Source organism: Bombyx mori, chromosome 1, assembly GCF_030269925.1.
Source record: "Bombyx mori chromosome 1, ASM3026992v2".
Lineage (NCBI taxonomy): Eukaryota > Metazoa > Arthropoda > Insecta > Lepidoptera > Bombycidae > Bombyx > Bombyx mori.
In genome coordinates, this window is record NC_085107.1 from 11,495,439 (window position 1) to 11,523,125 (window position 27,687).

The 27,687-nt window shown below is 34.8% G+C and overlaps 2 protein-coding genes across 4 annotated transcripts in view; one reads left to right on the forward strand and one right to left on the reverse strand.

Annotated features, from left to right (window-relative positions):
• LOC101746722 (acetyl-coenzyme A synthetase) lies at window positions 1-18,253 on the forward strand. 2 transcript variants are annotated; one of them, XM_012693548.4, is made up of 10 exons: window positions 4-443; window positions 6,305-6,500; window positions 6,862-7,101; window positions 7,291-7,406; window positions 8,058-8,250; window positions 11,532-11,674; window positions 12,658-12,847; window positions 12,962-13,072; window positions 16,344-16,533; window positions 16,641-18,253. In XM_012693548.4, the coding sequence occupies exons 1-10, from the start codon at window positions 139-141 to the stop codon at window positions 17,099-17,101; spliced, it is 2,145 nt and encodes a 714-aa protein (XP_012549002.1). In that variant the 5' UTR covers window positions 4-138; the 3' UTR covers window positions 17,102-18,253. The 2 variants fall into 2 exon arrangements, with proteins under 2 accessions (XP_004929917.2, XP_012549002.1); XM_004929860.5 differs by lacking the exon at window positions 12,962-13,072 and having other exon boundaries at window positions 1-443.
• The window catches only part of LOC101746861 (uncharacterized), a 25,272-nt gene continuing 15,828 nt past the window's right edge, over window positions 18,244-27,687 (reverse strand). For both annotated transcript variants that reach the window (XM_062669424.1, XM_004929861.5), the window contains 3 exons: window positions 27,228-27,393; window positions 19,648-19,775; window positions 18,244-19,169 (listed from right to left, as the gene is read on the reverse strand). In XM_062669424.1, coding sequence (XP_062525408.1) covers window positions 19,043-19,169; window positions 19,648-19,775; window positions 27,228-27,393 — 421 coding nt within the window. In that variant the 3' untranslated portion in view covers window positions 18,244-19,042. The remainder of the gene's footprint in view (window positions 19,170-19,647; window positions 19,776-27,227; window positions 27,394-27,687) is intronic.

The following is a 27,687-nucleotide window of genomic DNA, read 5'->3' on the forward strand; positions in this document are numbered from 1 at the left end:
ACATGCGTAAGCCATCGCCCAAGCGATCGTTGCCCAGCGTTCACTCACTGCCACAGCCGTCAGTTAGCCGGCTTTATCGCTCAGTTAGCGCGCGTGAATCGTCGAGGTAGCACTATTCGTTAAAAATCAGCGTTCGCGATGTCGTCGCGCATGTACAAGCCCACTGATCATGTCATCAAGAAATCGTATTTACCATCGATCCAAAAATACAAAGAAATGTATGAAAGATCACTCACTGAATCGGAACTGTTCTGGACCGAGGTCGCCCAAGAATTTCAGTGGCATGTAGCACCGAAGCCGGGTGGCTTCATGAAATACAACTTTGACATTACCAAAGGAAGGGTCTTTGTAAAATTTATGGAGGAAGCCGAGCTGAATGTGTGTTACAATTTGCTCGATCGCAATGTCAAGAATGGTTTCGGGGATAAAATTGCCTTTTTCTGGTAAGTGTTAAATAAAATACTCATCTATACATATATTGTGTATGTGTATGTATGCTGTGCGAATGCAACGACAAGATGCGCAGGTCTATTGATTTTGATACAAACAGTATCTATTATTACATAATGTGCACCGATGCAGCTCCCGTCATTGTTTGCGCACAGCGAGTTTGCAAAAGCTTTAATAACTTTTATAGGTTTTTAGTTGCAGGTCTTCGTCGTGGAGCTTTTTCGAGTGATCAATTCGTATACGCAGTACGAATTGACGCTTAAAGCTCACAGTCTGCCATTTTTATTTGTATGTAATGTGTACTTTACACGTATTGCTGAAAAATATGCAACCACCGCTGTTTTTTTATATTTTAATCGGAATATTTGAATAGAAATTAGAATCACACTCATAAATAATTTACTACTTTAATATTTAAATTGTATTGAAGAAGCTTTCGTTGGTTTCATTAGAAGGTTTACATTGGAAATTATTTTGCTTTATGATATAAGTCGATTGATCGATAAAAGATCTCAAGTATCGGGACTTTTATATTGAGTAACAGTTACCTAACATATTATATTATTTATGGTAAGAAAAAATCTTTACCGTATACCTTAAAGAAAAAAATTAATTACAAACATTGGCAAAAAAAAACCTTAATACTTGACAATAAATGTCACAGTTCTAAATGTAGGTAAGAAATTTTTCAAATTTTACTTTCTTATTCTATATTGTAAACAATACTTGAATTTATATTTTTGTCACAATGTTATATTGTACCTAAAAGGGATTTAAAAAAAAATTAAATAATAAGAAATTATCTCACAAAGATATTAGGTAGGTACCAATTCAGAACGTTAAATTAAGGAAATTTAATAATTTAAAAAAAATTAACGAACATCAAACATAATAATATGTACGCTAAATGAAATATAAAATTTCGCAGTAATGAATTTCAAATTAACATATGGAAAGTACGATAACAACATTGACTACACGGTCACATTAGACTTTCGCAATTTGGTTGATTTAAATCAACAACAAGTTAAACTTTTAGATTGTTAATTAAGCAAACATAAATGTGTTTGGTTTAATTTATTGAAATCTTAGTTTATGAAAGTATTTGCGGCATATTTTTTAAATTATTCTCTTGAAATTTTCATTTGTATTGAATTAAAACAAACATTGTGAATTGGCTACTAACTCATAATATTATGCTGTTTGCTTAGACGTAAATGAAACAAAAATGATGATACAAATGACTAGAGTTATTACATCAAAACGAATATTTATCTTATCACGAAAACAACTTATAAGCAACCATCTAAGAGATGTTTTGCATTTGAGATAAAAACACAGTGCATCCTTTTTATTTCTTGGTAATTTAAGTTCATTGAATCGAAAAAAAGGGGTTAAAGATCAATGTAACGGGTAACGTATTCATTGAATATTTAAATCAATATGACCTGATATAGATTCAATTTATTTGCAAGAAATGCGCTTAGGAACCATATATTTTTAGAATTATACTTTAGCTACGGACTTAGTACAGTCTGATCTGGTTTCGTGAGAGAATTCAGCTCATTCTGCCTAACCTAATTTACAAATAGTTACAACGAATGATTATTTTTTGATTCAGAGAGGTCACAATTATTTTTTATTACGTCTCTTGCACATCATCTCAAATTAACAGATGTAATATTTGCCGCATCTTGTTGGCTTTTCCCTCCTCTCAGTAGAGGAGCTTGTGAACGCACCCTTTTTTTGATAATATGATAGCGATTCGCTCAACAGAATTCTTTTTTAACGTGTCGAGGGCTCAGCCAGAAGGAAAGACGTTTTTAACAACTGCCCGAGCGCCATGAAATACTTCATAAATACTTAACATCGTCGGTTTGTGCTAATTCCTGCTGTTTATCAGTTGCAACGACATCCCGATGCATGTCCACATTCAGCACGGGCACAACTCAAATGTAAAATACTCAGATCTTGATTTCGCCCGATAAATGTGGTTTCTCTCGATCGATCTTAATAACCGTATAACATACGTGTCTACAATATTAAAAGCTTTAAACGCACCAAGATTGTAAACAGTCAACGTAGCCCTAAACACGGATCCTCCCGATCCATTAACGGTGCTTTTAGGTACCTCAAGCACCGGTCAGCGTCCCCGTCGAACCCGTCGCTTGCGACGAAAGGCTCGGAGAGTAAATGAACCCATAGAAACAGCCCACTGAGCTTCTCGCCAGATCTTCTCAGTAGGTCGCGTTTTCGATCTGGTGGTAGATTCTGCGAAGCACTACTCTTGCTAGAGCCAGTGTTAGCAACACCTCCGGTTTGAGCCCCGAGACCTCACCTACACACTAGGGTAAGGCTGGTATATTGAGCATAGGTAGGAAGAAAAAACAACCATGGTACTTGTAACGGGTAGCTATAACAGAACATAAAATATTTGACAGCTGCCTGAATCTTGCTAACGACATTTTCAAGATAAGTTTGAGACAAAGCAAGTTCCGAAAAAGAACACTGGAGCCGGCTTACAGATCAATTTGATCTGCGCGGTGTAAGATCTTCCCTTTAGCGTTACTCCCAAATTCTCATAGGTCTCAGATTCACAAATAAATTTTAGAACCACACTACTTAAGTTGTAAGTATTAAAAGTTTACAACTTCACCTATCTGTACACCTGTGACCGTATATTTAACAACGCCAAATTTCATTTACTAAAATTGTCGGTTACTTTAATTTATGCTATCGATGTGCGGTACACGGGTCTGGTTTTCTAATAGATCTGTATTCAGTTCGCATTCCTGGCTCATTAGTCGTGTAGCCGACGGCTTTCTGTGGAGGAGAGGGTTAATCTGCGCGAGATAGCTTTACGCGACTCAGTTCTGAACAATTTCCGAGTTCTGTTTGGCGTAGAGATCGGGCGCTCGGGTGTAAAAGCAACGGAAGGTTTGTTTCGTGGGTGTGAATTCCTTATTTCACCCCACAGCCCGACATATAGGGTGATGATCAGGCGATCCAACCTTCCACCAAAATTAAATTCCGTATCAACTGCACCAGACGTACGCCGGACCTATTTTACCGACAAAATTTAAAGATTACAAAGGCTATACAATGTACTGCGAAGTACAAACATGGATAGACGCCAAAGTTAAAACACAAAGATATTTTATGTCTTTGTGACCAGCGATCTCAAAAGGAAATCACATAGGTATCTGGAGCATTGTAAAGAATGCTAATGTTAAAATATGCCATAAATTTAAGGCCCAGAACTTTTAAAAAAATGATACAAGACTTATGTCTTGTCTCAGTTTGAACTCTCGGGGAATATGCTATTATAATAAGTTCCTACTTAAAAAAGAATATCGCCGCACCTTGAGAATTAAAGTGTCGTAACTAAAAATCTTAAGAAAATGAATTTAGAACTTTGAGCGGCTTATAAACATGTAGTAGATAATGGTATTCTTATTTTTATATAGATTTTGTTTTTTAGAAATCATATTTAAATACGAATTACATATTGATAAAATGATGAAATATGAATAATATTTTTCGCTCTTACCGACAGAATAAAAAAAACTGAACTGGTTATTTAAAGAAAAAATCAAAATTATAGATAAAGTTGATTATTCAAAACACGAATAAAACAACATTTTCTGAAAATAAATCGTAGCTAGATTGATTTATCGCCCCCGAAATCCCCTGTATACAAAATTTTATGAAAATCGTTGGAGCCGTTTCCGAGATTCAGATTATATTATATATATTTATATACAAGAATTGCTCGTTTAAAAATATAAGATAAGATTTATAAATCAATTTAAGCCTTAAGGTATCAAGATTGAAACTGAAAAATTACAATTATTTCATTATATTTTTGGCGTTTACTCAAATAAATCCAAACAATACAAGGATTGCAAACATTTTTTTAGAATCATTTCTTTCAGTTATATCATTTATTAATCTTCATAAATACTTTCCGAATAAAATACTAGTAAATTCTGGCTATGATTATTGCTCATAATTTGATGGACAAACACTTGCACAAACAACTCACGCGTCACTTATCATACGTTGATGGTGCTATATCGAAACCTGCTCTGTAGAGTCACTAATAGCTCTGCTAAGTTTCAAATCAATTATATAAACGCGCGAACGCATACAACACGAACGAATAATCAATCAACCCTATAAAAAATACCCGATTAGTAGATTTAGGTGTAACTATCATATATATTATGACAATTTAATTTCAAACTCCTGTTTGAAGGTTCACAGCGACAATATCACACAACTCCAAGTAGGCTGTGAGCTTGTCCATCTACGGCTAAGAAAACATAAAATACATTCTAAAAATAATTGAGTTTTTTTTAAATAATGATTATAACGAATAGTGCAGTCATTGGTAAATGTAATAACTAGCGGTACAACAAATTAAACTTCAAACTGACTAGTATATTCAAGTAATTGTTGACCTTCCTAAACTGTTTGTTTCAAGGTATTACTTACGTACGTATTGTGCTAAGCCAGTTACTAAGCTAATATATTTTTTGTTTTTATCATTTTGAAATCTTATTTTATGTTTGATAACTAATGCGAAAAAATTTATATCTTGGATTTGGATTGAATTAAAACCTAGTTTCCGATTTTTTGTTTTGTTATTTAGTAAACAGTTCATTATTGTATGCTTATAGCTAACTTAAAGAGCTAACCCACTTGATAAATTGTAATTAAACTGTAAGGACATTTTGAGGTCGTCGTGGCCTAACGGATAAGACGTCCGGTGCATTCGTGTTGAAGCGATGCACCGGTGTTCGAATCCCGCAGGCGGGTACCAATTTTTCTAATGAAATACGTACTCAACAAATGTTCACGATTGACTTCCACGGTGAAGGAATAACATCGTGTAATAAAAATGAAACCCGCAAAATTATAATTTGCGTAATTACTGGTGGTAGGACCTCTTGTGAGTCCGCACGGGTAGGTATCACCGCCCCGCCTATTTCTGCCGTGAAGCAGTAATGCGTTTCGGTTTGAAGGATGGGGCAGCCGTTGTGACTATACTGAGACCTTAGAACTATATCTCAAGGTGTGTGGCGCATTTACGTTGTAGATGTCTATGGGCTCCAGTAACCACTTAACATCAGGTGGGCTGTGAGTTCGTCCACACATCTAAGCAATAAAATAAAAAAAACTTAGAGTGAGTTGACTGAGATTGTATTCGCTTGAGGCCATAACAATCATCACTGCTTTAATTCTATTTTTTAAACTTGTGTTCAAAGATTAGGTCTAAGCTAACGTCCCGATTCTCCTCATAGGTACAGTGATTTTATACTGGCAGTAAAGGGTGTTTAAATGAAACTTATACATACGTTTAGTATAGAGTTAAGAATTTTCGAATAGGGTTTGATAGTGAAATGACTCACTAATTCTATACCAAAATCTAGTCGTTTCGGTATTTGAATATTGAGATTATGTATATTATATAGAACAAATCATGCTTATAATTTAATACATTCGTATCGTATATTTTTGATCCGTAGATCATGTAGAGTATTGTAGAGTATATGACACGAACTTCTTCAATATGGATATGTTTTATTAATCAATTGCATAATTTGGAATTGTTTGTAATGTGGTTTAGTTCCTATTTATAAGAGTAGTATTTTTATTTTCTTTGAATATTTATGTCATTAACGTCAGTTATTTAATTTTTTTTTGTATTTAATAGTGCGAGCTTGGTTGCTTGCCTATTTTCAATCTGTTTTGCTGTGCGGATGTATTAAACTCTTAGTTTCCTAGATAAATAAAATAAATAACTAACGTTTTTCTTTTGTTTTTTCTTTTGCGCCTTTTTCAATTTTAGGGAAGGGAACAGTCCGGATGATTATACGCGCATTACATACCGGAAACTGCTGGACTTGGTGTGCCAGTTTGCCAATGGTTTGCTGGCCAAAGGAATCCGTAAAGGAGATCGCGTTGCAGTCTACATGCCCATGATCTTGGAGGCAGTAATCTGCATGTTAGCCTGCGCTAGAATTGGTGCTGTACACACAGTCGTGGTATTTATCATTCAGCATTTAAGAATACATTCATATTTAATAATAACTATTTTGGCAAAAAAAAAAGTAGATTCTTTTGTTGTATTGTTCCTTAAGATATTATGTAATTATTTTGATTATCATTTGATACTAATATAACCCGACCACGCTTCGCTATTACTATCGTCAATTATATGAAATACACAACACAAGAAGCAATAACCATTACAAAGACCACGCCTTAAATGCCAACAGTACCAACAATAGTTGTACAAAGTTTCGAATTATAGGGGAAAAAAAAAATACGATACCCATTTTGATACAACACTAACAAATGAATATTCGTTTTTAGCTATTAAAAAATCTCATAATGGTATTTTAGTTCGCAGGATTTTCATCGGACGCTTTAGCGGAGCGCCTTTCCGACGCTAAAGCTAAACTTTTGGTCACCGCTGACGGTGCTTGGCGCGGCGAACGCATGTACGTGTACAAGAGAACCTGCGACGATGCCATAGAGAAGGCTAGAACATTCTTCAAGCACAGAGTGGATATGTGTATGGTCGTAAACCACCTCGATAGAGTTACACCTGGTGGTAGTTTGAAAAGCGAAATCAAAGATCTCGTGAGTACACTTTCTTCTACGTCGCTTTCTTCATTGCTGAAGGTCGTGTCCCTGAAACTTGACCGTGGCCTGTCTCGTGAGCTGTTTCCATCTCGTCCGGTCCTCAGCTTCTCGAATGGCGGTTGCGACTGGCAATATATATTGATATGCTTTTTTTTGCTGTAATCCTAGAAAACATTTTATTTTTAGTATAATTGGAATGAGGAGACAGATATCTGGTGGCACGAAGTGTTAGAGGGGGAATCTAACATTTGCCCTCCGGAATGGGTTGCCGCCGAGGATCCATTGTTCGTGCTCTACACAAGGTTTTTATCTTTAATATATCATTTTAATCTTATTATATTATTTTCTACGAGGTCTTAAACGTAGTTTTATTAGTGAAGGATTGAAAATTAATATTGAACGTGTGAAAATGTTCGTAATAAAATAAATAATAGTTTAAAAAAACTAACAAAATACGCTTTTACAGAAAATCCAACCAAAAAATTTGAATTAAAAATAGTGTAAGAAAAAATAATTTTATTGCAAAAATCGTGGGGTGCTTTTCAGGATATTATCAAAATAACCCTTCTACTCTTATCTGTTCATAAAATGCTTATAACTACTGATACCATGCACCCCACGCCTTTTTTACAATAAAATCATTTTTTATTACACTATTTTTAATCTAATTTATTTTAAATTTTCTAGTTGCATTTTGTATAAAAGCGTATTTTGTTAGTTTTTTTAAAACTATTATTTATTTTTCATTTTTTAGTTGAATTTCAATTTTTTCAATATTTTTTTTCAACTTTTTTTTAAATATTGAATTGTCATCGGTCCTTAATAAGTATACCAAATTTTGAGTTAATCCGACGTCTTGAAGGGGGTCAAAATCATGTTCAAAGATTCCGTTACATACATACGTCTGAAGCTAATAAAAGCGTGTTAATAAATATAATATTCTTTCGGTGAAGCGGTTCCACTGGTAAGCCGAAAGGGGTTGTGCACACTACCGCCGGGTACCTGATGTACGCAGCCGCCACGTTCCGATACGTGTTCGACTACCACAGGCGCGATGTGTATTGGTGCACCGCTGACGTCGGCTGGATCACCGGACACACATACGTTGTGTACGCGCCGCTGGCCAACGCTGCCACCTCGGTTATGGTGAGTAATGAAACGAATGGATTTAATGACACGTTCTAACATCGGATGATGATTATTGAGAAAAAAAAACCTTTTCCGACCGCGACGGAGTAAGAAACATGTATTGACGAATCCCCCGGATTCACTCTCGGTGTTTTTAGAATTGAGGGTCCGGCATCGGCCACCGTCCTCGTCGAACTCGTCGAGAAGAGTTCGACACGCGAACTAAACCATAGACACAGGCCCACTGAGTTTTCGCCGGATCTTCTCAGTGGGTCGCGATTCCGAACCGGTGGTAGATTCTGTGAAGCACTGCTCTTGCTTGGGCTAGTGTTAGTAAATTATCTCAGGTTGAGCCCGTGAGCTCACCTACACGACCGCGCGTAACTGGAATCACCTCTTAGCCTACCAGCGAATAGGTAGGGATAAAATCAATATTGGGAAAGTCATCTTTAAGTTTCAAAATACTGGTGCTAAATTTCAAAAAGTGAAATTAACATTTTTTCCAATGTTTATCTACAGTAGCCTGAAATTAATAGATTAGAAACAAAATCCTATTGAGTTTAATTATTTATTTATTTCAAATCTATACTAGATCTATATCAGGTGATGTCTAGATCGGCTTAAAAATATTTTAATAAAAAAATAATGAATTTCACTTTCAATTCAAATACTATCATAAAGCAAGCTAAGGGATCTGGAGTATGAGACCTCACATTCTGGGAGCAATCCGGGCGATCCGTCTGGGAATCCTATTCATGACTTATGAAATCGTTATCGATTTGTAATAAATAGAAAAAAAAAACCGCAGCCACACACCAAAGCAATAGCTTAAAATAGCATCGTCGCAGCTGATAAAGGTGCGCCATGTTCTCGTTTAGGTGTTATATATAGATCGAACATTGACATCATTAACAGATAATGCATCGACACAAATAAAACAATGGCTTTCTACATATTAGGGAAATAACAGATCTTTAGTTTTACCAATATATATATATATATAATTTGTGCATGGAAAAGTAGGTACTAAGATTATGGGCAGAAGAGGAAACCATTTGTGAACATTTGTTAGAAAAATCATAAGGCACATATAGTCGTATCACACGAAACGTGTACATGAGTCGACTATTATCAAAGGCGGCAATGTGACTTTTGGACAATTATTGGTAAATCAGAAAAACGAATTATTGACTTTGTATTCCATTGGCAGTCACAAAACTCTTCTGAACGACATCTTAGATAAATAACAGGTTAAGTATTAACCTTTATTTAACGCAGGTTTTGAACCGTATTCTTTGAAGGAGACGATTATATTCAAATCAATCTGTATTGACATATCAATAACATTTTTTTGTCCAAATGCACAGATTGCCTTTACCTTCGTCTATTACCTTTGATAATAGACGAGTCACATATGTATACTGGGCTAAATTGCGTAAATATCTGGACCGAGCTCAGTATAATTGCAAACCATAACGATATATTCGATTATGAACTATTATAGAGATGTGTAAACGTAAACAAATATTGTGATAATAAAAATGTTACTAACGTTTTTAAAATATTTAGGTAAAACGCGTTTGCAATGTCGAGTGTGAATGAATTTAATATGCATATATGGCAATATTTGACTGTGTATATCACGGTAAAAATAATGTGCATCATATCTATATTACAGATAACATGTGCGGCAGCCCATTATCACGGATTGAATATGCAAATGTAACATATAATTCATTATCTTTTCATTCATAACTAAAACAGGTCATGTATCAAATGTTTTCGTTCTTATTATGGCAGTGAATGTCATTTTCGTGTTATCGCGTCATTAAATCTCATAATAGGTTTCGTGGAGATGTTATCAGGCTTAAGGTGATTGATGTGATGTTTGAAAATTCTGAAAAATATCAGGTTCGGAGTGGCTCCTAGACTGTATAGATTACAAAACGTGAATACTCACTTTGAATAGTAGACTTTTACGTCAAATTGCATTGGAATTACGGCTTTTTATATGTGAAAACTGAAAAGAAAGATTGCTTCGTGGCAAGATTGGTCAAAAATATCGTACGACGATTTCAAAGTTTATTAAATGGGATCTTGATTTTTGTATAATATCTTAAATGAAAATAGCACTACTATTCCTTATGAATACTGTGATATTATTAATTTCATATATAAAAAACGAAACAAAATAATAAACTAACAATATTAAACCAAAGTAGAATTTTAGCCGTAAAATATTTTAATAAAAGAAATATTTTTTGCACAGACGATTGAACGAATTCACAACCTCCTGGAGACATGTTTTTTTTATTTTTTTGGAACGAAGTTCCTTATCGCGCATTGTGAAAGGGGGCTAGACGGAAAAAATTCTTACGAAAAGTTGTCACGACACTTTTTGCTATAAATTCTTACGAAAAGTTGTCACGACACTTTTTGCTATAAATTCTTACGAAAAGTTGTCACGACACTTTTTGCTATAGTAAACTATTGTAAGCTGTGCGGCGTCGCATGTTTCTCTGTCTGTCTATCTGTCTCTCTCTCTCTTTCTTCATACCTCGAATAGAACTTTAAATTAATATTTTTATAATTGGGAACTTCGTTCCTATCCGGTGTCCCACGACACCACACATCTTTTTTATTGCTTAGATGGGTGGAAGAGCTCACAGCTCACCTGGTGTTAAGTGGTTACTAGAGCCCATAGACATCTACAACATAAATGCGCCACCCACCTTGAGATAAGTTCTAAAGTCTCAAGTATAATTACAACGGCTGCCCCGCCCTTCAAACCGAAACGCATTACTGCTTCACGGCAGAAATAGGCAGGGCGGTGGTACCTACCCGCGCGGACTCACAAGAGGTCCTACCACCAGTAAAATGAGGTATAATTACGGCTGGCCCATGTTAAGTACATTCATTGGAAAAATGTGGTACCCGCCAGCGAGATTCGAAAGCTGGTCAGTCTCATCATACGGACCTCTTATACTTTAGGCCAATCAAAACGAACTTCGACTGCTTGCATAGAAATTGTACAGATTGCCAATCTATCCTACTATTTTCTCGGATATAGTACCTACATTGACCTTGTCCAAACTTACAGCATACGTCAAATTATGAAATCGAAAATAAAATCCTATTATTCACAGCTATTGTAATAATATTTCTGTTTGAGTTTTTATTTACACGTCACGTCTGGATTGGAGATTTTTGAATTTTGAGAGGAAAAAATAACCAAATTACTAACAAACTTTGGAGTATGCTATGAAAGAAAACGTCATCTTTTATTCTTTTTTTAATAGTTCGAGGGGACTCCCTACTTTCCGAAGGTCGATCGTTACTGGAGTATTATCAACAAGTACAAAGTGACGCAATTTTATACTGCGCCCACTGCAATCCGGGCTCTCATGGCCCATTACAACGTGGAAGATGGCAATCTGACCATGTAAGTTCTGATCGTGTGCTTACCACGTTTTTAAGCGATTTAACTATTTTTATTTAATTTATGGAATACAACCAATAATTTATTATTTAAATAATCTATTTTATCAAATAGTTAACATTAATGACTAAATATATAGGTAATTATTTTACGCGAATCATTTGCCGCCCATCACTTTAGCAGTTATATTTCTGTAGGTATTCCAAAGTCTTATCAGATAGTTGTAAATGTAACAATGACCTTGTAGTAATTCTAATTTTTAAAATTAAAATTAAAATTTAATATGTTTTATCATTTTATAATACTAGTTATAATTTTAAGTCAATCATTCATTCTGTGAGTAAGATCAGAGATAACCCTTTGACGAAAGTTCGTGCAATATACGATTTGCTTTATATTTCGCATTTTAATGTTCGATAAAACATATTTAAAACCAATAGGCTTGTTGATTTGGTATTTATTTTCGTCTTGATTAAAAATCATTTATCGTAGAAAAATGCGACTAACTAAAAAACGCGACTATAATATGGAATTGTATGTATAATGTAAATAAAAAGTATATACTTTATTGTAATGAATTTTGAGAAGAAACTTTAAATAGAATCAAATGAATCTTGGCAGTATGTTAGATCAATACTGATCGAACTTCAAGGTCGACTACACTCTTACAAGACAATTTAATGTTTGGTAACACAAGTACGTATGTATCCATTGTATTTTTATAAAACATACCGAAGAGATAAATATATTATGTAGTATTGTAGGATTTCCGTATTTATATCACTGCTTATGAAGCAGATAAGAACTATTATTGTGCACTTTTGATATTCAAATACTAACTATAATATTTTTTTTCTATTACATTCTCTTCTATCAGCCATCATTTTAACACTCACTCCTCTCTCTCTCATATCGTCATTCACACGCTCCATTCATGTTTTCTTCGGTTTCCTAAACTCTATTCTCATAAAATTGTACATTGAAAGGCCGGATTTGTCGAGTCTCCGTGTGTTGGGAAGTGTGGGTGAGCCTATAAATCCGGCGGCTTGGCTGTGGTACTACACCAGGATTGGGAAAGAGCGCTGTTCTATCGTGGACACCTTCTGGCAGACAGAGACCGGGGGCCACGTGATTACCGGACTGCCTGGCGCCACTCCCATGAAGCCTGGTGCTGCAGTAAGTTACCCAAGCTACAATTTTGAAGCGATTACAGGACTTTTTTTTTTAATTGTAAATATAGTGTAATGACAATGTAATCACCCCTGACCGTTGGATATTGTGATCCACAAGGAGAAGAAACACCCGGTCTACTATTCCTCGATGGACACCTTTCGACCGAAGCAGGGCTGGGATCGTACCGTCATGATCGTGCATCTACCGAATAAATCCAATCGTACACGTGTAAGTTTTTGTACATGGTATTTCTTGAAGTGCTCCCACAACAAAATTGTCATGGCTGAAATTTAGTTTCTTCATAGCGGCTTTATATCTGAACTGATGTGAACTGTGCTACAGATGTGCTTTGAAAGTATGTGTATGCAATATTATATTATTATGAACATTCATCAAACGATTGCTATATTAAAATGAATTAATTTAAGTCTTCTATCTACATATACTATAGCTCGGAAAGAATAATGTTATAAAAACGCCATAGGTTTGTTCGTGACAATGTTAATTTGATATGGTTTACAAACATGTTATTTCTAATGTTACTAATACACACGAATAATAAATGGACGTTTAGTTGGACGAAAGCCTATATATCATTCTTTCTAACAACTTTAACTCTCTAAATAAACAATGTATTTATTCATAGTATTACAAAAACACAAAGTATTTTAATTATAATGTTTACTATTTGAAGTTCTGATATGTATTTGTGTACGAAATTCTAATAATACTAAGTTTCTGTCAAAAAGTATCTAATCGTTGACATTCTATTTGTATCCGTCTTCTATAATCGGAAAAAATGTTCGCGGTTATTATACCTTTAAGAAAACAATACCTTGTTTTAAATTTTTAATGTTGTTTTAATTATTCTTATAAAGATGTTACTTTGTATACATATACTATGTATTTGTTACTATATTTTTATTTCGTATGAAATATAAAATGTATTTTATATTGTACCATGTATTTACATATAGTAAAAGTTTGAGATGTTCAATTGATTCGTTGGATCAAACGAAATTTATATTATTTAAACTAGCAGTGCCCGCGACTCCGTCCGCGTGGAATAGTGACTTTGGGCAAGAGTTTTTGGACATATCTTTGGTTTATAAACACCATCATTTGTGTATTTAGAAAAATCTAATTTAAAGTAATGCTTCTCTATACACGACATTAGACGTATAGCCATCGAGGATCGAAGCATACAGGTTGCTAGGATTGCTAACACGTGACAGATAAAGCTGATCGTGTGAAAAGCAATTAACACTAAAGCCTTCGTTAGACAGAACGCGTACTTAACGTCGCGCTCTTCAAATTGACTAGATGAGTATAACACTCCTTGACGCAACGCATTCGCCAAATCATAGTGCCTTTCGATAGCAGTGTGAAAATTTAAAAGTATTAAGAAATCGAGTGAATCAGATGTTGCATTGTATAAGCATGGGTATTTTCTAACTATTTATATAATTTTTTCGGGCATTATCTAGTATTTTAATACACATTCACTCGGACGCTAAAATAAAATTTGTAAAAAATTACAACGCCTGACGTCAAAGCGTCCTAACACCGCGACAGAGCGCTGCGTATTTATAGCGCTGGGGCTCTGTTTGACGGTATGTTACATCGATATATTACCACTAGATCCCGCGTAAAGGCGTCAAAAGTAACCAAACAAAACAGTGCTTAGATTCATATTAAGCACTGTTTTGCCGTCAGTGTCACACCGACCGTCGAGTGGAACGATCCTAAAATGCGCTGTAAAAAGATGTAAAAAACACGCTTATAAAGAGAAAACGACATGAAATTTAGTATTTTTGGTAAGTTTTATAATTTTTATTAACAGATAGTGATAAATATTTGAAATAAATCAGTTATTCTTACCAAATTAGTACTTCAAGAAATTAAATCCTATTATTTTGCTTCGCAGTTATTTCTTTCGCACACATAATAACGATTACATGCAAGACAAGGATGAAATAGGGCTATTTCAGAACAAGTGTAGTGGAGTCACATAATTTTTTATTTTTTTATTTTTTTTATTACTTAGATGGGTGGACGAGCTCACAGCCCACCTGGAGTTAAGTGGTTATACTGGAGCCCATAGACATCTACAGCGTATTTACGCTGCCATTTGCGTATTTGCGCCACCCACCTTGAGATATAACTTCTAAGGTCTCAAGTATACATAGTTACAACGGCTGCCCCACCCTTCAAACCGAAACGCATTACTGCTTCACGGCAGAAATAGGTGGGGTGGTGGTACCTACTCGTGCGGACTCACAAGAGGTCCTACAACCAGTAATTACGCAAATTATAATTTTGCGGGTTTGATTTTTATTACACGATGTTATTCGTTCACCGGTGAAGTCAATTGTGAACATTTGTTAAGTACGTATTTCATTAGAAAAATTGGTACCCGCCTGGGATTCGAACACCTAACTCAGGTATAATTATCTATAGTTATACAATATTTGTTGTTAATCATAAGGAATTAAATTGAAAAAATTGAATGAATATGAATTAAAAAAACATAATAAAAAATAAATTACTCAAAATATTCTTACAAAAAAAGTATAAAGTGCGACTCCGTAATACTCTGTTCGGAGCAGTAAAGTCTTAATATCGTAAGTTTAAAAGGGCGTAAGTAAAATGCTATGCGTGTAAATTTTTGCTTTATTTTTAAGTTGATAAGGTTAAATTTGGAATAAAAGTTATTGTAAAAAACTATCTTTTTCTGTCATTCATGGCGTAAGGTCGTAAGTGAATGTTAAAATAATCTAAACTGCACTTTATCGCTTGGGGAAAAGGCATAGTTTAGGTTACAATTATTATATTATACATCGTTTTTCTCCACTTGATGGTGTAGTCAGATCAGTTAGTCGATGCCATATTTGCGTTTGGTTTTTGTATGTGATGCGTTATCTAGTGGTAATATATCGATGGTATGTTACCATAGTAGTACAACATATCTCGGCGTCATAGCGCGGCGTTAGGCTCTGACGCGCGCTAATTACGCGTTCTGTTTGACGAAGGCTTTAGATCTACACCCACAACTTTTAGCATCTGACCTTGGGCTTTATTTATTATTATGTATTTACATATAGTTAAAGTTTGGGATGTTCAATTGATTCGTTCGATCAAACGAAATTTATATTATTTAAATGAATGTTTCCTTTTTATAAAAATTACAACAGTAAAACGGTCATCATACAAAAATGAATCTATAATTTCCGTTTGAGCTCTCCATACACCCACTTTAATGTGATTTGTGTTTATATGAATTCGGCGATATATTTATTTATGCGATGGGTATCTTTTACTTCTCTTCGAATTTAATATTTAAGATAAATAATGACATTACAATATATTGGATGTTTAGATAAAAAATAGTTGTTTGTTGAATGCATCTATGTAACAGCTAGTTGGTGTTGTAATTAAGCAGACATAAGACCTAAAAGAAAAGAGTTTGGTACTTCATTATTATTATTTTTTTATAAAGGGCTTCCCGTTCTTCGGTGTTGAACCGAAAATCTTGAATGAAGATGGTGTCGAAATAGAGGGACCCGGAGAAGGCTATCTAGTGTTCGCACGTCCATGGCCCGGCATGATGAGGACTCTGCTTGAGGACCAGGATCGCTTTGAAAGGGTCTATTTCAGCAAGTTTCCTGGTTACTACTGCACCGGAGATGGTAAGATCTAGGAGAAACTATACATATTTAATGTAACTTTTTACACTTAAAGATTCCCAGGACTTTGCTGGTTTTTTTTCTGTCATTACATAGCCATTATTTTGTAGGCGTGAGGCGCGACGAAGATGGATACTTGTGGATCACAGGCCGTATTGATGATATGCTTAACGTGTCTGGACATCTCATGTCTACTGCTGAAGTAGAGGGCGTTCTCGCCTCAGACCCCAGGGTCTCCGAAGCAGCAGTAGTGCCAAAACCCCACGAAGTTAAGGGCGAAGCACTGTATTGTTTCGTTGTACTCAAAGAGGGGTTGCAATTCGACGCTGATTTGGTTAAAACATTGACCTTGCTGGTGAGGCAGAAGATTGGAGCATTTGCCGCTCCTGACACTATCCAGAACGCTCCCGGCTTGCCTAAGACTCGTTCTGGAAAGATTATGCGCCGCATTTTAAGGAAGATCGCCGTGGGTGACCACGAGGTGGGCGACATTTCTACCCTGGCCGACCCCGGTGTCGTTGAAGAACTCTTCAACAACAGACCTGCCGAAGCGAAACCAAAAACTGGCTAGGCGGGCTCGCGACGAGAGCCGTTTTTTGTTCCTGATAACGTTGGAAAAATGTACTTTTTATTATGGATCAAAAGATCCTCGTAGATCGTTTGGTAAAAATTCTTATTCGAGAATTTCGTGCTGTGTTATTTGATAGTGATCACTATTCGATGGTGCAGGTAAAGTTCGTAAAAGCGAAAAAAAAAAGAACGATCATTTGATGATGTCTATTTTATTTATTGAGCACTTGGTGTTTTAATTTTAATGTATTTATCGATAACCATTCCATAAAAAAGAAATATTACGGATTATATATATTAATAACAGTGTTTTGTGTACACTTTTTTTTTTATAATAAGAAACTCCGCATGTATTTTGATACGCCATTTAAACAGAGCATCACGACTAAGTTAATGTTTATTTTAGTTATTTAAGAAACGCGAAAGCCTAATAATTTTCTGGAACAGGTATTTTTGAATCTCAACCGTATAAACGTTATGTCGTAAGTTATGTATTGGCTACACCGGGCACTCTGGTGTAACCAAATATTAGAAATTATAATATATTATGTAGAACTAAACCCTGAGCGTGGTAGTCGCACAAAATCTCTCTTTAGAATTATTATTATAAATGTGTTGTACTACGTTTTGACACGGCATTGTGTATTAGATCGTGTCGCACTTCACCATACTCTATATAAACGTGTGGGTTATTAAAATATTAAGATAATGAGTCTCTTGACGTTTGCTTAACATTTAATTTAAGCATCATTGTAGTTGCTACTATTAGCAGGTACGCATTTGACTTGTAATCACAGTATGGTACAGCCAAGTATTAATATGAGCTTACTGTAACATGTTCTACGTTATAACGTGTATAATTAATCCATTTTAATATAATACCCACCTATGGACATGATAGTTTGAATCTTCGTATTCAATATTTTGTCATTTATGTCGTTCTATGTATTATCATAATCATGTTCACGTGTTTAATATGTTTAAACGTATTCATTCGTGGTAGGCTTCAGGAAGCAAAACTGTACGAATATACCTTAACATCGCGATATTCAATTTTGTGAGGAACAATGTTCTTGTGATTGTACGTCTTAAAACATATCAAATCGTGATATCATTTGATGATATTAAATAAATTGGTGGTCGTAAAATACAATGTCTATTTATTTATTCAACGATAATATCTTAAAAAATTCACAAACTAATTAAATCACAAAACATTAAAACACACACACAAAAAAAAACTGTCATATTAAAATTATTACATGAATTCATTAAAAAAGTTCAGAGTAAATAAAAGAAAGAACAATAATTAAATAAGATAAAAATAAAGATTCTCCCAGAACATACATATTTTTATGTGTATTCAGTGCATGGAAGGAATTTGAAAAACAGAAATCGATTTGCAGCTTGAAAATGAGCAAAACACATGACAGTACTATTTAATAAAAAAGAAAAACATGTACTAACCCCTACTTTAGCATTTTGAGATATACATAATCAAACAAATTCTCCCCCAAACAAATTCAAAATAGCTTTAATGCAGAAATGCCCCGCTCAATGCTCTGGTAATTCCTTCAAGGCCGTGATTATGACTTGGGACAATATGCAAGAAAAGATTGGTGAGTACAATAAAATAATTTTATGATATTTTATTCATCGGATAATCGGATGCTATCGAAGGATAAATGTGCAAGAACTACACGACAAATTGAGAAACCAATTTTAAGCTGGATTTATTTATTTTTCTTTTATCGAACAATTCGTGCTAAGCTTTTAGTGCACAACGACTATCTGTGTTTATATAGTAACAGCAGCGAAATACGGTAGACTGTCGAGATTACATTTCTTATTACCAAAAAACATTTGTTGCGAGTGTGATGTTTTATTATTATTTTTTACTTCAATTAAAAAATGTATTTGACGTTTTGGTTATTGGAAGATTTTATTTGGTTTTCTGCTTCTTAGTTGGTACTGGTACAGACTGAATAGTTCTGAAGTAAAGGCCGTAGAAGACGCCGGCGGCTAGGAAGAGGATCGTTGTTAGCAGCACAATATATTCAGCACGATTCCTGTGAAAAGACGTTTTGAAACATACTTAATTCGCTCTTTTAGTATATAACGCAATAATCATTGCGTATGAACAACCCTCTATTTTGAAAACCTCAAAATGTTCACGTTACTGAACCGTAACAGAAGGCTATTTCGAAATTATTAAAATATTGTTTTATCCTAATTCAAACACTTTTGAATTTTCTTGTAGAGTTCAATTTACCGAAGCTGAGATGGAGATATCCCTTTTTACGTTATATTATTAATTAGTATTAATTATTTCTTTCTGTATTATTTATTTATTTATTTAATATATTTTGTAGACACAGCTGATAGAAGAAACACGACAATAAGGATACAGAGTACGAGAGTACTTATTTCATGTTGAAATCTCTTCCAGTAGGCCCGCAAAAGGAAAGAAGAATTAGGAACGTTTTGTTTGGTTAACTACAAAAATTAATCAAAATGGCTATTTTAATAATTTTATAGGATACTTACGTGAATGGCGTACCACAAATAGTGTACCAAGTAGCACCGTTTGGAGGCTTCTTGCCGCCGACGCAGTGGAAGTCAAAGTAACCCTCGTCGTACTGGTCCGGGCAGAAGTACTTACGTTTGTACAAGGTCTGAGAAAATAAATCTTTTTTTTTATTTTGGCCCAGGGTCAGTCGTCTTCGTTTGCATCCGACAGTATATTAAGCAGAGTTTCTGATTATTTATGCATTCTGTTCGATACTGTATAGATTTTCAAGAATTGATTTAGTTTTCCCGAGAACATTGGCACAGAATTAAGGAAATTTAATAACCAGGCTTTTGAGGAATCTTGGGGCATACCTTCAGTTAGAGACTCCTGTATATTTTACATAAGATTGGGACGAAGTAAACCATTTCTTCCTGAATTAATGGTGTCAAATCGTAACAAAATGCCTCTTGGATTTTTTAATAAAGTTGAAAATTTATTGCTTAGAAGCTGCGAACTTGATATTTTTAATAACCATGCAATCTATTTAGTATAAAAAGTGAGAACAAATTCGACCTTTGGTTTTTTTTTTCTTTGCGAACATAAACAGATTAATCTCCCCTAAAGATTAGGAATAATTGAATCGTATATATATGGTCGATAGTAAATATTGCCTATAAAATAGAAATTTAATATTTATGCGGAAGACAAAATAAATATAAAAGAAAGCCTTTGCTTCCTTTAACTGGCTATTTAACTGTTAAGTTGGTTCATCTATTAATGAATAAACAAATGAACAATTCATGTTTTGAGAGATGTGGCGTCATCCGCGTCAATACATGCTTTTATTAGCAGCCCGAAGCTTTGAGCTTTTCGAAACGTCCGAGTTAATTGAAATTTAGCACACTACTTATCACCAATGACCATAAAATAATTTCCTACCTACTATATACACCTACATAATATCCCACCTATCCTATCCTTCAGGACACAGATGTCCACTACTGGATTTAGGCCTCCCATAAGCCTCCCCTCGGGTCTTCTAGTTACAATATATGAACTATTTTGTTTATGACTCAATTTTAATTTTAAAATCATCATAAATACATAATATATAATAAATCATAATTATAATAATCCTTTTTTGTACCATTACTATGTTTTTATGTACCAATGTACCCCACCGTTGCACTAAAATAAACTTACATGGCTAAATTTCTACTTTTTAGTTCGGCTACCTACAAGAAAGTGTTTTTTTTTGTTGTTTTTATATCATAGATTATTAAATTTATAGTTAAAATATATAAATACTAATATAAATGCGAAACTGAGTTTGTTTGTTATGCTCCCATGACGTAACTACAGGACAAATCTAAACACGATTTTTTTTTTCAAATATATTGTTAGTGCTCCAGTAAACGCAAGATAAAAACACAGAAAAGAGTAAGTACCTTTCATCCAGCAAACAACTACTATTACCGAAGGATACATTTATTTCTATTAACACTAGTGAAGCCGCATGTAAACACTAGTAAATAGTAAATACAAACAAGAATCGAGCAGGAGATGAAATTTGCATTTTCTTTTACCTACATATACGTTATTCGTTCTTTAATTGTGTTGTAATATATTTTTATTTTATTTTGGTAAGCAGATTGCGAACGTACTCTATATTTTAATAAAAAAATACCGGTTTTAAATAAGAAACAAATGGAAAACAATATTGTGCGAAAATCATAGCCTTTTGAAATATTACAACGATTTTATTACCATTGTACTCTGCACGCTAGTAATAAATCAATACGATAGAGTACTTAGTGCCTTAAGAAAGTTTTCAGGTGAGCAATAAGTAATGATATCATAATTTAAAAACCCCGTTGCCTTTTGAACTAGTAGCTGTGTGATTGTGGAATTCAAAAATCGAAATCAATTTTCTCTTCCTTCTAATATGCCTCATTTCAAAGTAGCATAACATGCATATTTCGGGTGGAATTCGGGATGAGCCAAGTTATCGTTTTCTGGCCTTCTTCAGTTTCGAATAAATAGGTCGTAAGATCAGAAAAGCTCTCGTTGGCTTAGCCGCTTTGTTGGCACCACATTTTTACGTTGATAAACTCTTATAACTTAAGAGAAACCTCTTTCCCTAAAAAAACCACGGGAGAAAATTATAAAAAAAAGTAAAATAAATTTCCCCTAATTCTTGGATGAAACAAATTACGAAAACTAATATAATTTTGATCTCATTCTAAAGAGGTCCCGTGTCATCCGCATGACAATAAAGCGAAATATATCTCTTTTTTATGTACAATATATGTGTATATGATTACTGGTGGTAGTACCTCTTGTGAGTCCGCACGGGTAGGTACCACCACCCCGCCTATTTGTGCCGTGAAGCAGTAATGCGTTTCGGTTTGAAGGGTGGGGCAGCCGTTGTAACTATACTTGAGACCTTAGAACTTATATCTCAAGGTGGGTGGCGCATTCACGTCGTAGATGTCTATGGGCTCCGGTAACCACTTAACACCCGGTGGGCTGTGAGCTCGTCCACCCATCTAAGCAATAAATAAAAAAATCGCGGCCTCTTTGATATCAATCAGAAAGCGGACCCAACACCCACCCCAATACCTGGTGTCGAAGTCATAATTGTAAAGCATAACTGCTGTCCCGTCTTTAAAAGATGAAGGCATGTGTGCTCTGCGGTAGAAATATGCAGGATGGCGGGACCCACCAGTGCACACTTTCAACACCCCCTTACGCGGTAAAAGTCGGTTAGTAATATTGATTTAATACTCAGAAAACGTTTCCTGCTTTGTTGTCGTTTACGACACGAGAAGAGCTTAGCTTATGCTATCATGCAAAAGGACCGCACAGGTAATTCTTTACTATATTTTTTAAGCGTAGAGCAGTTAGCTATTCGCGGACGACGTCCAAGGTATCTGTATCTTTTCCGTTATTATTACACGACATTACGAAAATGCGTTTTTATTTACCAAAAATCAAAGCTCCTTACATTTATAGCTTTGAAATGGTTTCAACCCCATCTAAGACGTCATTGATTACAAAACGTAATATAAGTTTGATATAGGTTTTCACTCTAAGTGAAAAGATTTACAATTTTCTTAGGAAAACAATTGAGTAATTTATTTTATAAAGTTTCTAAAGGAACCGAATAACGCAGCCCCGCAAAGCTTTTATTTGGAGTAATTCGATTTTTCATCCAACTATGCCACTTTCAGGTACCGCTCGCATTATCAAATATAGTTTTTATTTTATATATGTAATACTTAAATTACAGCAAACAGAGATATTCATTTATCACAAGCCGTTTCATGAATACAATTTACATATATACATTAATAAAGTAAAACGTTCGTCATTGGTAATAACATCACTTGCGAACGTCTGGATCGATTTAGCTGTTTTGGTTATTAAAAGCTAAATGTCGTAATTGTCTAAATAGGGCTTTCATCGAATAAAATTTATTGTATGAACAACTATCGGCTAGCTTTTCATTAAAAAATCGCCATAAAAGCTTTCGGCTAGCAAAACACAATCCTTTTTCCGATTTTGGCAATTAAAACAACTAAAAATTAAAACATAAAAGAGATGAAATCTAATTCATAAAAAGGGGTTTTTTAGACAGAAATCAAAGCTATTTCGTCACTGCTCATGTATTTTAGGCATTCCGTCTGTGAGTTTAGCGCCGCGTTGCGGTATTTCCCACGATTCGCTTGGAGTTGAACTCGTGTAGCACCTAGAGGGCACCAATTTGAAATTATCAGGTTTCCATTATTTTAGGCATTTCCAAATCCTTTTTGATATGAAACTATTAACCGACTATTAAGCTAGTAAATATCTAGAAAAAATCCAAAAATGGGAATTCAAACTCATAAACAGAGTCTCGTGTCCAACAGGCTTCGACGAGTTTTGCTGTTCGTAGCATAGAATTTAATTTTTTTAAACATCATTTTAATCAAATTAATGACTGAATTTGCATGAAAACATTAAATTACCTATATTATACATCGGTTTAAATTTATAAAACACATTTTCGTAAGAGGACTTCCTTAAGAATGAGCATCAATTTTTTTAATTTTAATTACCTATTCAATTTACATCAACTACTTTTTTTGACCTTCTTATTAAATTTCTAATTGGAAAATTATAATTTTCATTATTTTTCAGTGACTTTATATCCAAGGGTAACGGAGTTATCAAGGAAAATCCTGAATCGCGATATCAAGAATTCGCATGAAATTAGTATATAAGGCGGGGAACGTTTTATACAGTCGGGAGTCCGTGGCTACACAGAGAACCGGTGGTTCGGGGGAGAGCCGGCCTAATTCACCCTTTCATATGTTGTCGTAAAAAAAATTGAGAAACACAAAAAGAATAGAGATCCTTGAGATTTCACCACTGCTGCTGTAGCCAATTTGACTCTCATTTTGTTTCTCGAAACAATTTTTTAAAACTTTGCTCTAAAATGTTTATAATGTTATTTTTGAAATAAAATATGTGGAATTTTTAAAAGAAAAAAAAAGTTCTTTTTTGTAATTATACAATTATAAAAACATTTAAGAGTTTAAAAAAATAAAAAAAAACGCCCAACAGCGCTTAGTATGAAGAGGGGAGAGGGGAGTGCTGCCTTTTGCTTTATTGATTTCTCTTCGTCTGAAGGGCGGCTCTATGCGGCCAGACATATCAGTTGAACCTTACTAAGAACTATGATTCATCATTTTCACAACTTTCGAAGTTCATTTATCGCTAACTATTGATTTTAAAAATTAATTCAGAATATTTTTATTCTTATTTAACGAACGCAACGTGAAAATTACCCTGCAAATACGATATAACCTTACATAATAAAAATTAAACATAATTAGAAAACAAATAGTGGGGCGTAATTCACAAATATGGTATTTAGAAGAAAAAAAAAGTCTATAAAAATTTGAATCGACACTATCCAGAAATCAGAAAAACAGTAAGAGAAACAAAGTTTAATTATAAAACTTAAGTTTCACACACAACGTTTCATGAAATATAATATGCACCTGGATATCTAATTCCAAACGTGCACATCGGGAGGGAAAAGTACCGGTAATTAAGCTTAGGCAGCGTTATTATGATACTATTTAAAATCGTCAAGTTCAAATGGCGATCATCAAACTAGATCAATTCAGCGAAATATGTTGTCAAGTGCATTAAGCTTCGATCGTCGAAGACACAATTGATTTGTAATAACTTCCGTATTAAATTTTAAAGCGCAAGGTATAATGATTTTGCGGCACAATATATGTATGTGTCACGGACAGAAACCCTGATGTGTCTGACCGGGTTCACAAGCGCTGACAAAACGTTATTAAACCTACATTATGTAGTGTTAAAATCAATGCACTTATTCAATTAGAGTATACAAAACAATGGGACTGTTTGAAAAGGAAACATGCTCAATTTATAATAATTGTATCAAGTGTCGGTATTATTGCAATTGCATTCATTCGGACACTGACTTCTCGTCAGTATAACGGATACCGCAAAACGAAATCAATTGAATACTTCTTATGTTACTGGCGAGCAGTTTTGCGACCAATTATAATTATTTCGTTAAATTTAGCCTCCTGTTATAATGTTTATGAGTTATATTTTATGGAAGATCAATGAGATATTATAACAGATTTATGTCATTTGTATTGCTGTAGAAATAATTATTACCACATCAAGCTTCTGTTTGCTGTAAAAAACTGAAACAGTCTTATAGAATTTCGGACACGGTTTGCGTTAACAAAGCTTATTTATGGCTCTCATCGTTTTAGTTATATCCAGTAGGTAAAAAAACTCACGAATACTCCGGCTGAGACTACTGAATTACAAAATTTATATTAAAAACTATTAGATCACTATTTTAAATGGTTTGTCGCTAAACCTATTGGAGCAGTCGTGTTCGTTTTGAAGCAGTTGTATTCAGTTTGAAACAGTTCAGCGTGTTTAGTTTCAAAGACTAATAAATACATTGGATTTGCTTTTCAAATTTACTAATCACATTACGATTTCTATAACTGCAATCAGTCAACACAAAACGAATCGTGCTCTCCGGTCAATTATTTTTGCTAAAATAAAATTTATGGAGTGCTAGAGAATTATTTGTACAAGTTTAAAAGCTTGCTAGTTGCGTTTAATTTCGCCGCCGATCATTGGGTAGAATAATATAGTATAAAGCTAAAATCAATGAGATTTTATAACAGTTATATTGTTTTTATTTATTAGGTTTTGAAAATATTTTTTATTTAATGATTGTAGTACAGATGAAAGTACAGTCAATAATAATCTCTTTATTTATTGCTTAGATGGGTGGACGAGCTCACAGCCCACCTGGTATTAAGTGGTTACTGGAGCCCATAGACATCTACGAAGTAAATGCGCCACCCACCTTGAGATATCAGTTCTATAGTTACACTTTACACAGTGGACTTACTGGTGGTAGAACCTCTTGTGAGGCCGCGCGGCTAGGTACCACCACCCTGCCTATTTCTGCCGTGAAGCAGTAATGCGTTTCGGCTTGAAGGGCGGGGCAGCCGTTGTAACTATACTTAGAGCCTCTGGGTCTACGGAGGGACTTCGGTTCCCTCTGTATTTTGTACCGTATGTTCCATGGGGAGTGCTCTGAGGAATTGTTCGAGATGATACCAGCATCTCGTTTTTACCATCGCACCGCCCGCCACCGGAGTAGAGTTCATCCATACTACCTGGAGCCACTGCGGTCATCCACAGTGCGTTTCCAGAGATCTTTTTTGCCACGTACCATCCAGCTATGGAATGAGCTCCCCTCCACGGTGTTTCCCGAGCGCTATGACATGTCCTTCTTCAAACGAGGCTTATGGAGAGTATTAAGCGGTAGGCAGCGGCTTGGCTCTGCCCCTGGCATTGCTGAAGTCCATGGGCGACGGTAACCACTCACCATCAGGTGGGCCGTATGCCCGTCTGCCTACAAAGGCAAGAAAAAAAAAAAAAAAAAAAAAAGACCTAAGAACTGATATCTCAAGGTGGGTGGCGCATTTACGTCGTAGATGTCTATGAGCTCCAGTAACCACTTAAAACCAGGTGGGCTGTGCGCTCGTCCACCCATCTAAGCAATAAAGAAATAAAAAAAGAGATTATTATTGACTGTACTTTCGTCTGCCTTGAATTCATTGAATAAAAAATATTTACCCACAGATAACAGTAGGTTCCATGGATTGATTTCTTAATTAAACTATCCTAAAAGCCTTCGTTGCGATCGACTTGGGCTACGAGAAAGTCCGCTATCGGTTTTTTTTGTCAATCTACTAGGCATGTATTTTGCGGGGATCATATTTTACTTAAACTAAGTACAGTGGGGGTTAATAATTTGAAATAAAGAAAATATATATATAAACACATGAAACATTTGTGTTTTCGGACATCGAAAAAAAATTAATTCCTACTTTAATTTTATTCATGTAAATTATGTATCTCCTTCAAATACCTATATGCGCAGTAAAACGTCATGACGACATTTAAATTTTTCTTTGGAAATTTCGCTGTCATATTAGAAGTGAACACGACATTGACCCCGCTTTGAGGCCGGTGTTGTTGAACTTACCTGTCCAAAAGGCGTGACTAAACTAGCTACTTCGTTGCATGGACCGACCGGCTCGTGCAGTCCGGTAGACCATTCCCTCTCTGGGTGGAAGAACACAACAAATATCCAATATATTACGTAGTGGAGGGCCAGTTGCAGTATCAGGATGTAATCTATAAGAGTAAGTCTGAAACAAGATTTTATTATTATTACTTTTCTTAATATCGTCACAACACAAGCTTGTGACTCGTTTGACAAATGATGATTGAATGATAGCAAATATTTAATTTCAATTTTACGATTTTCGAACACTTCTAGTTAGGTCATTAAAATCGTATAAATTTAGGACTGAATTAAATCTACTTTTAAAACGTTTTGGTGATAGCGGGCGACCACGAAAGTTGTGTTCGAAAAATATTCGAAATGTCAGTAATAATTTAAAGTAAAAAATAACCGCTAAATGAAACCGTAAAAAAAGTTT

Bases quoted from the DNA above. Each gene is read 5' to 3' on its own strand.
- LOC101746722 (XM_012693548.4), top strand. From the start codon at position 139: ATGTCGTCGCGCATGTACAAGCCCACTGATCATGTCATCAAGAAATCG. The intron at 7,102-7,290 runs GTGAGTACACTT...TTTTATTTTTAG, and splicing joins AAAGCGAAATCAAAGATCTC to TATAATTGGAATGAGGAGAC. The intron at 11,675-12,657 runs GTAAGTTCTGAT...GTACATTGAAAG, and splicing joins GAAGATGGCAATCTGACCAT to GCCGGATTTGTCGAGTCTCC.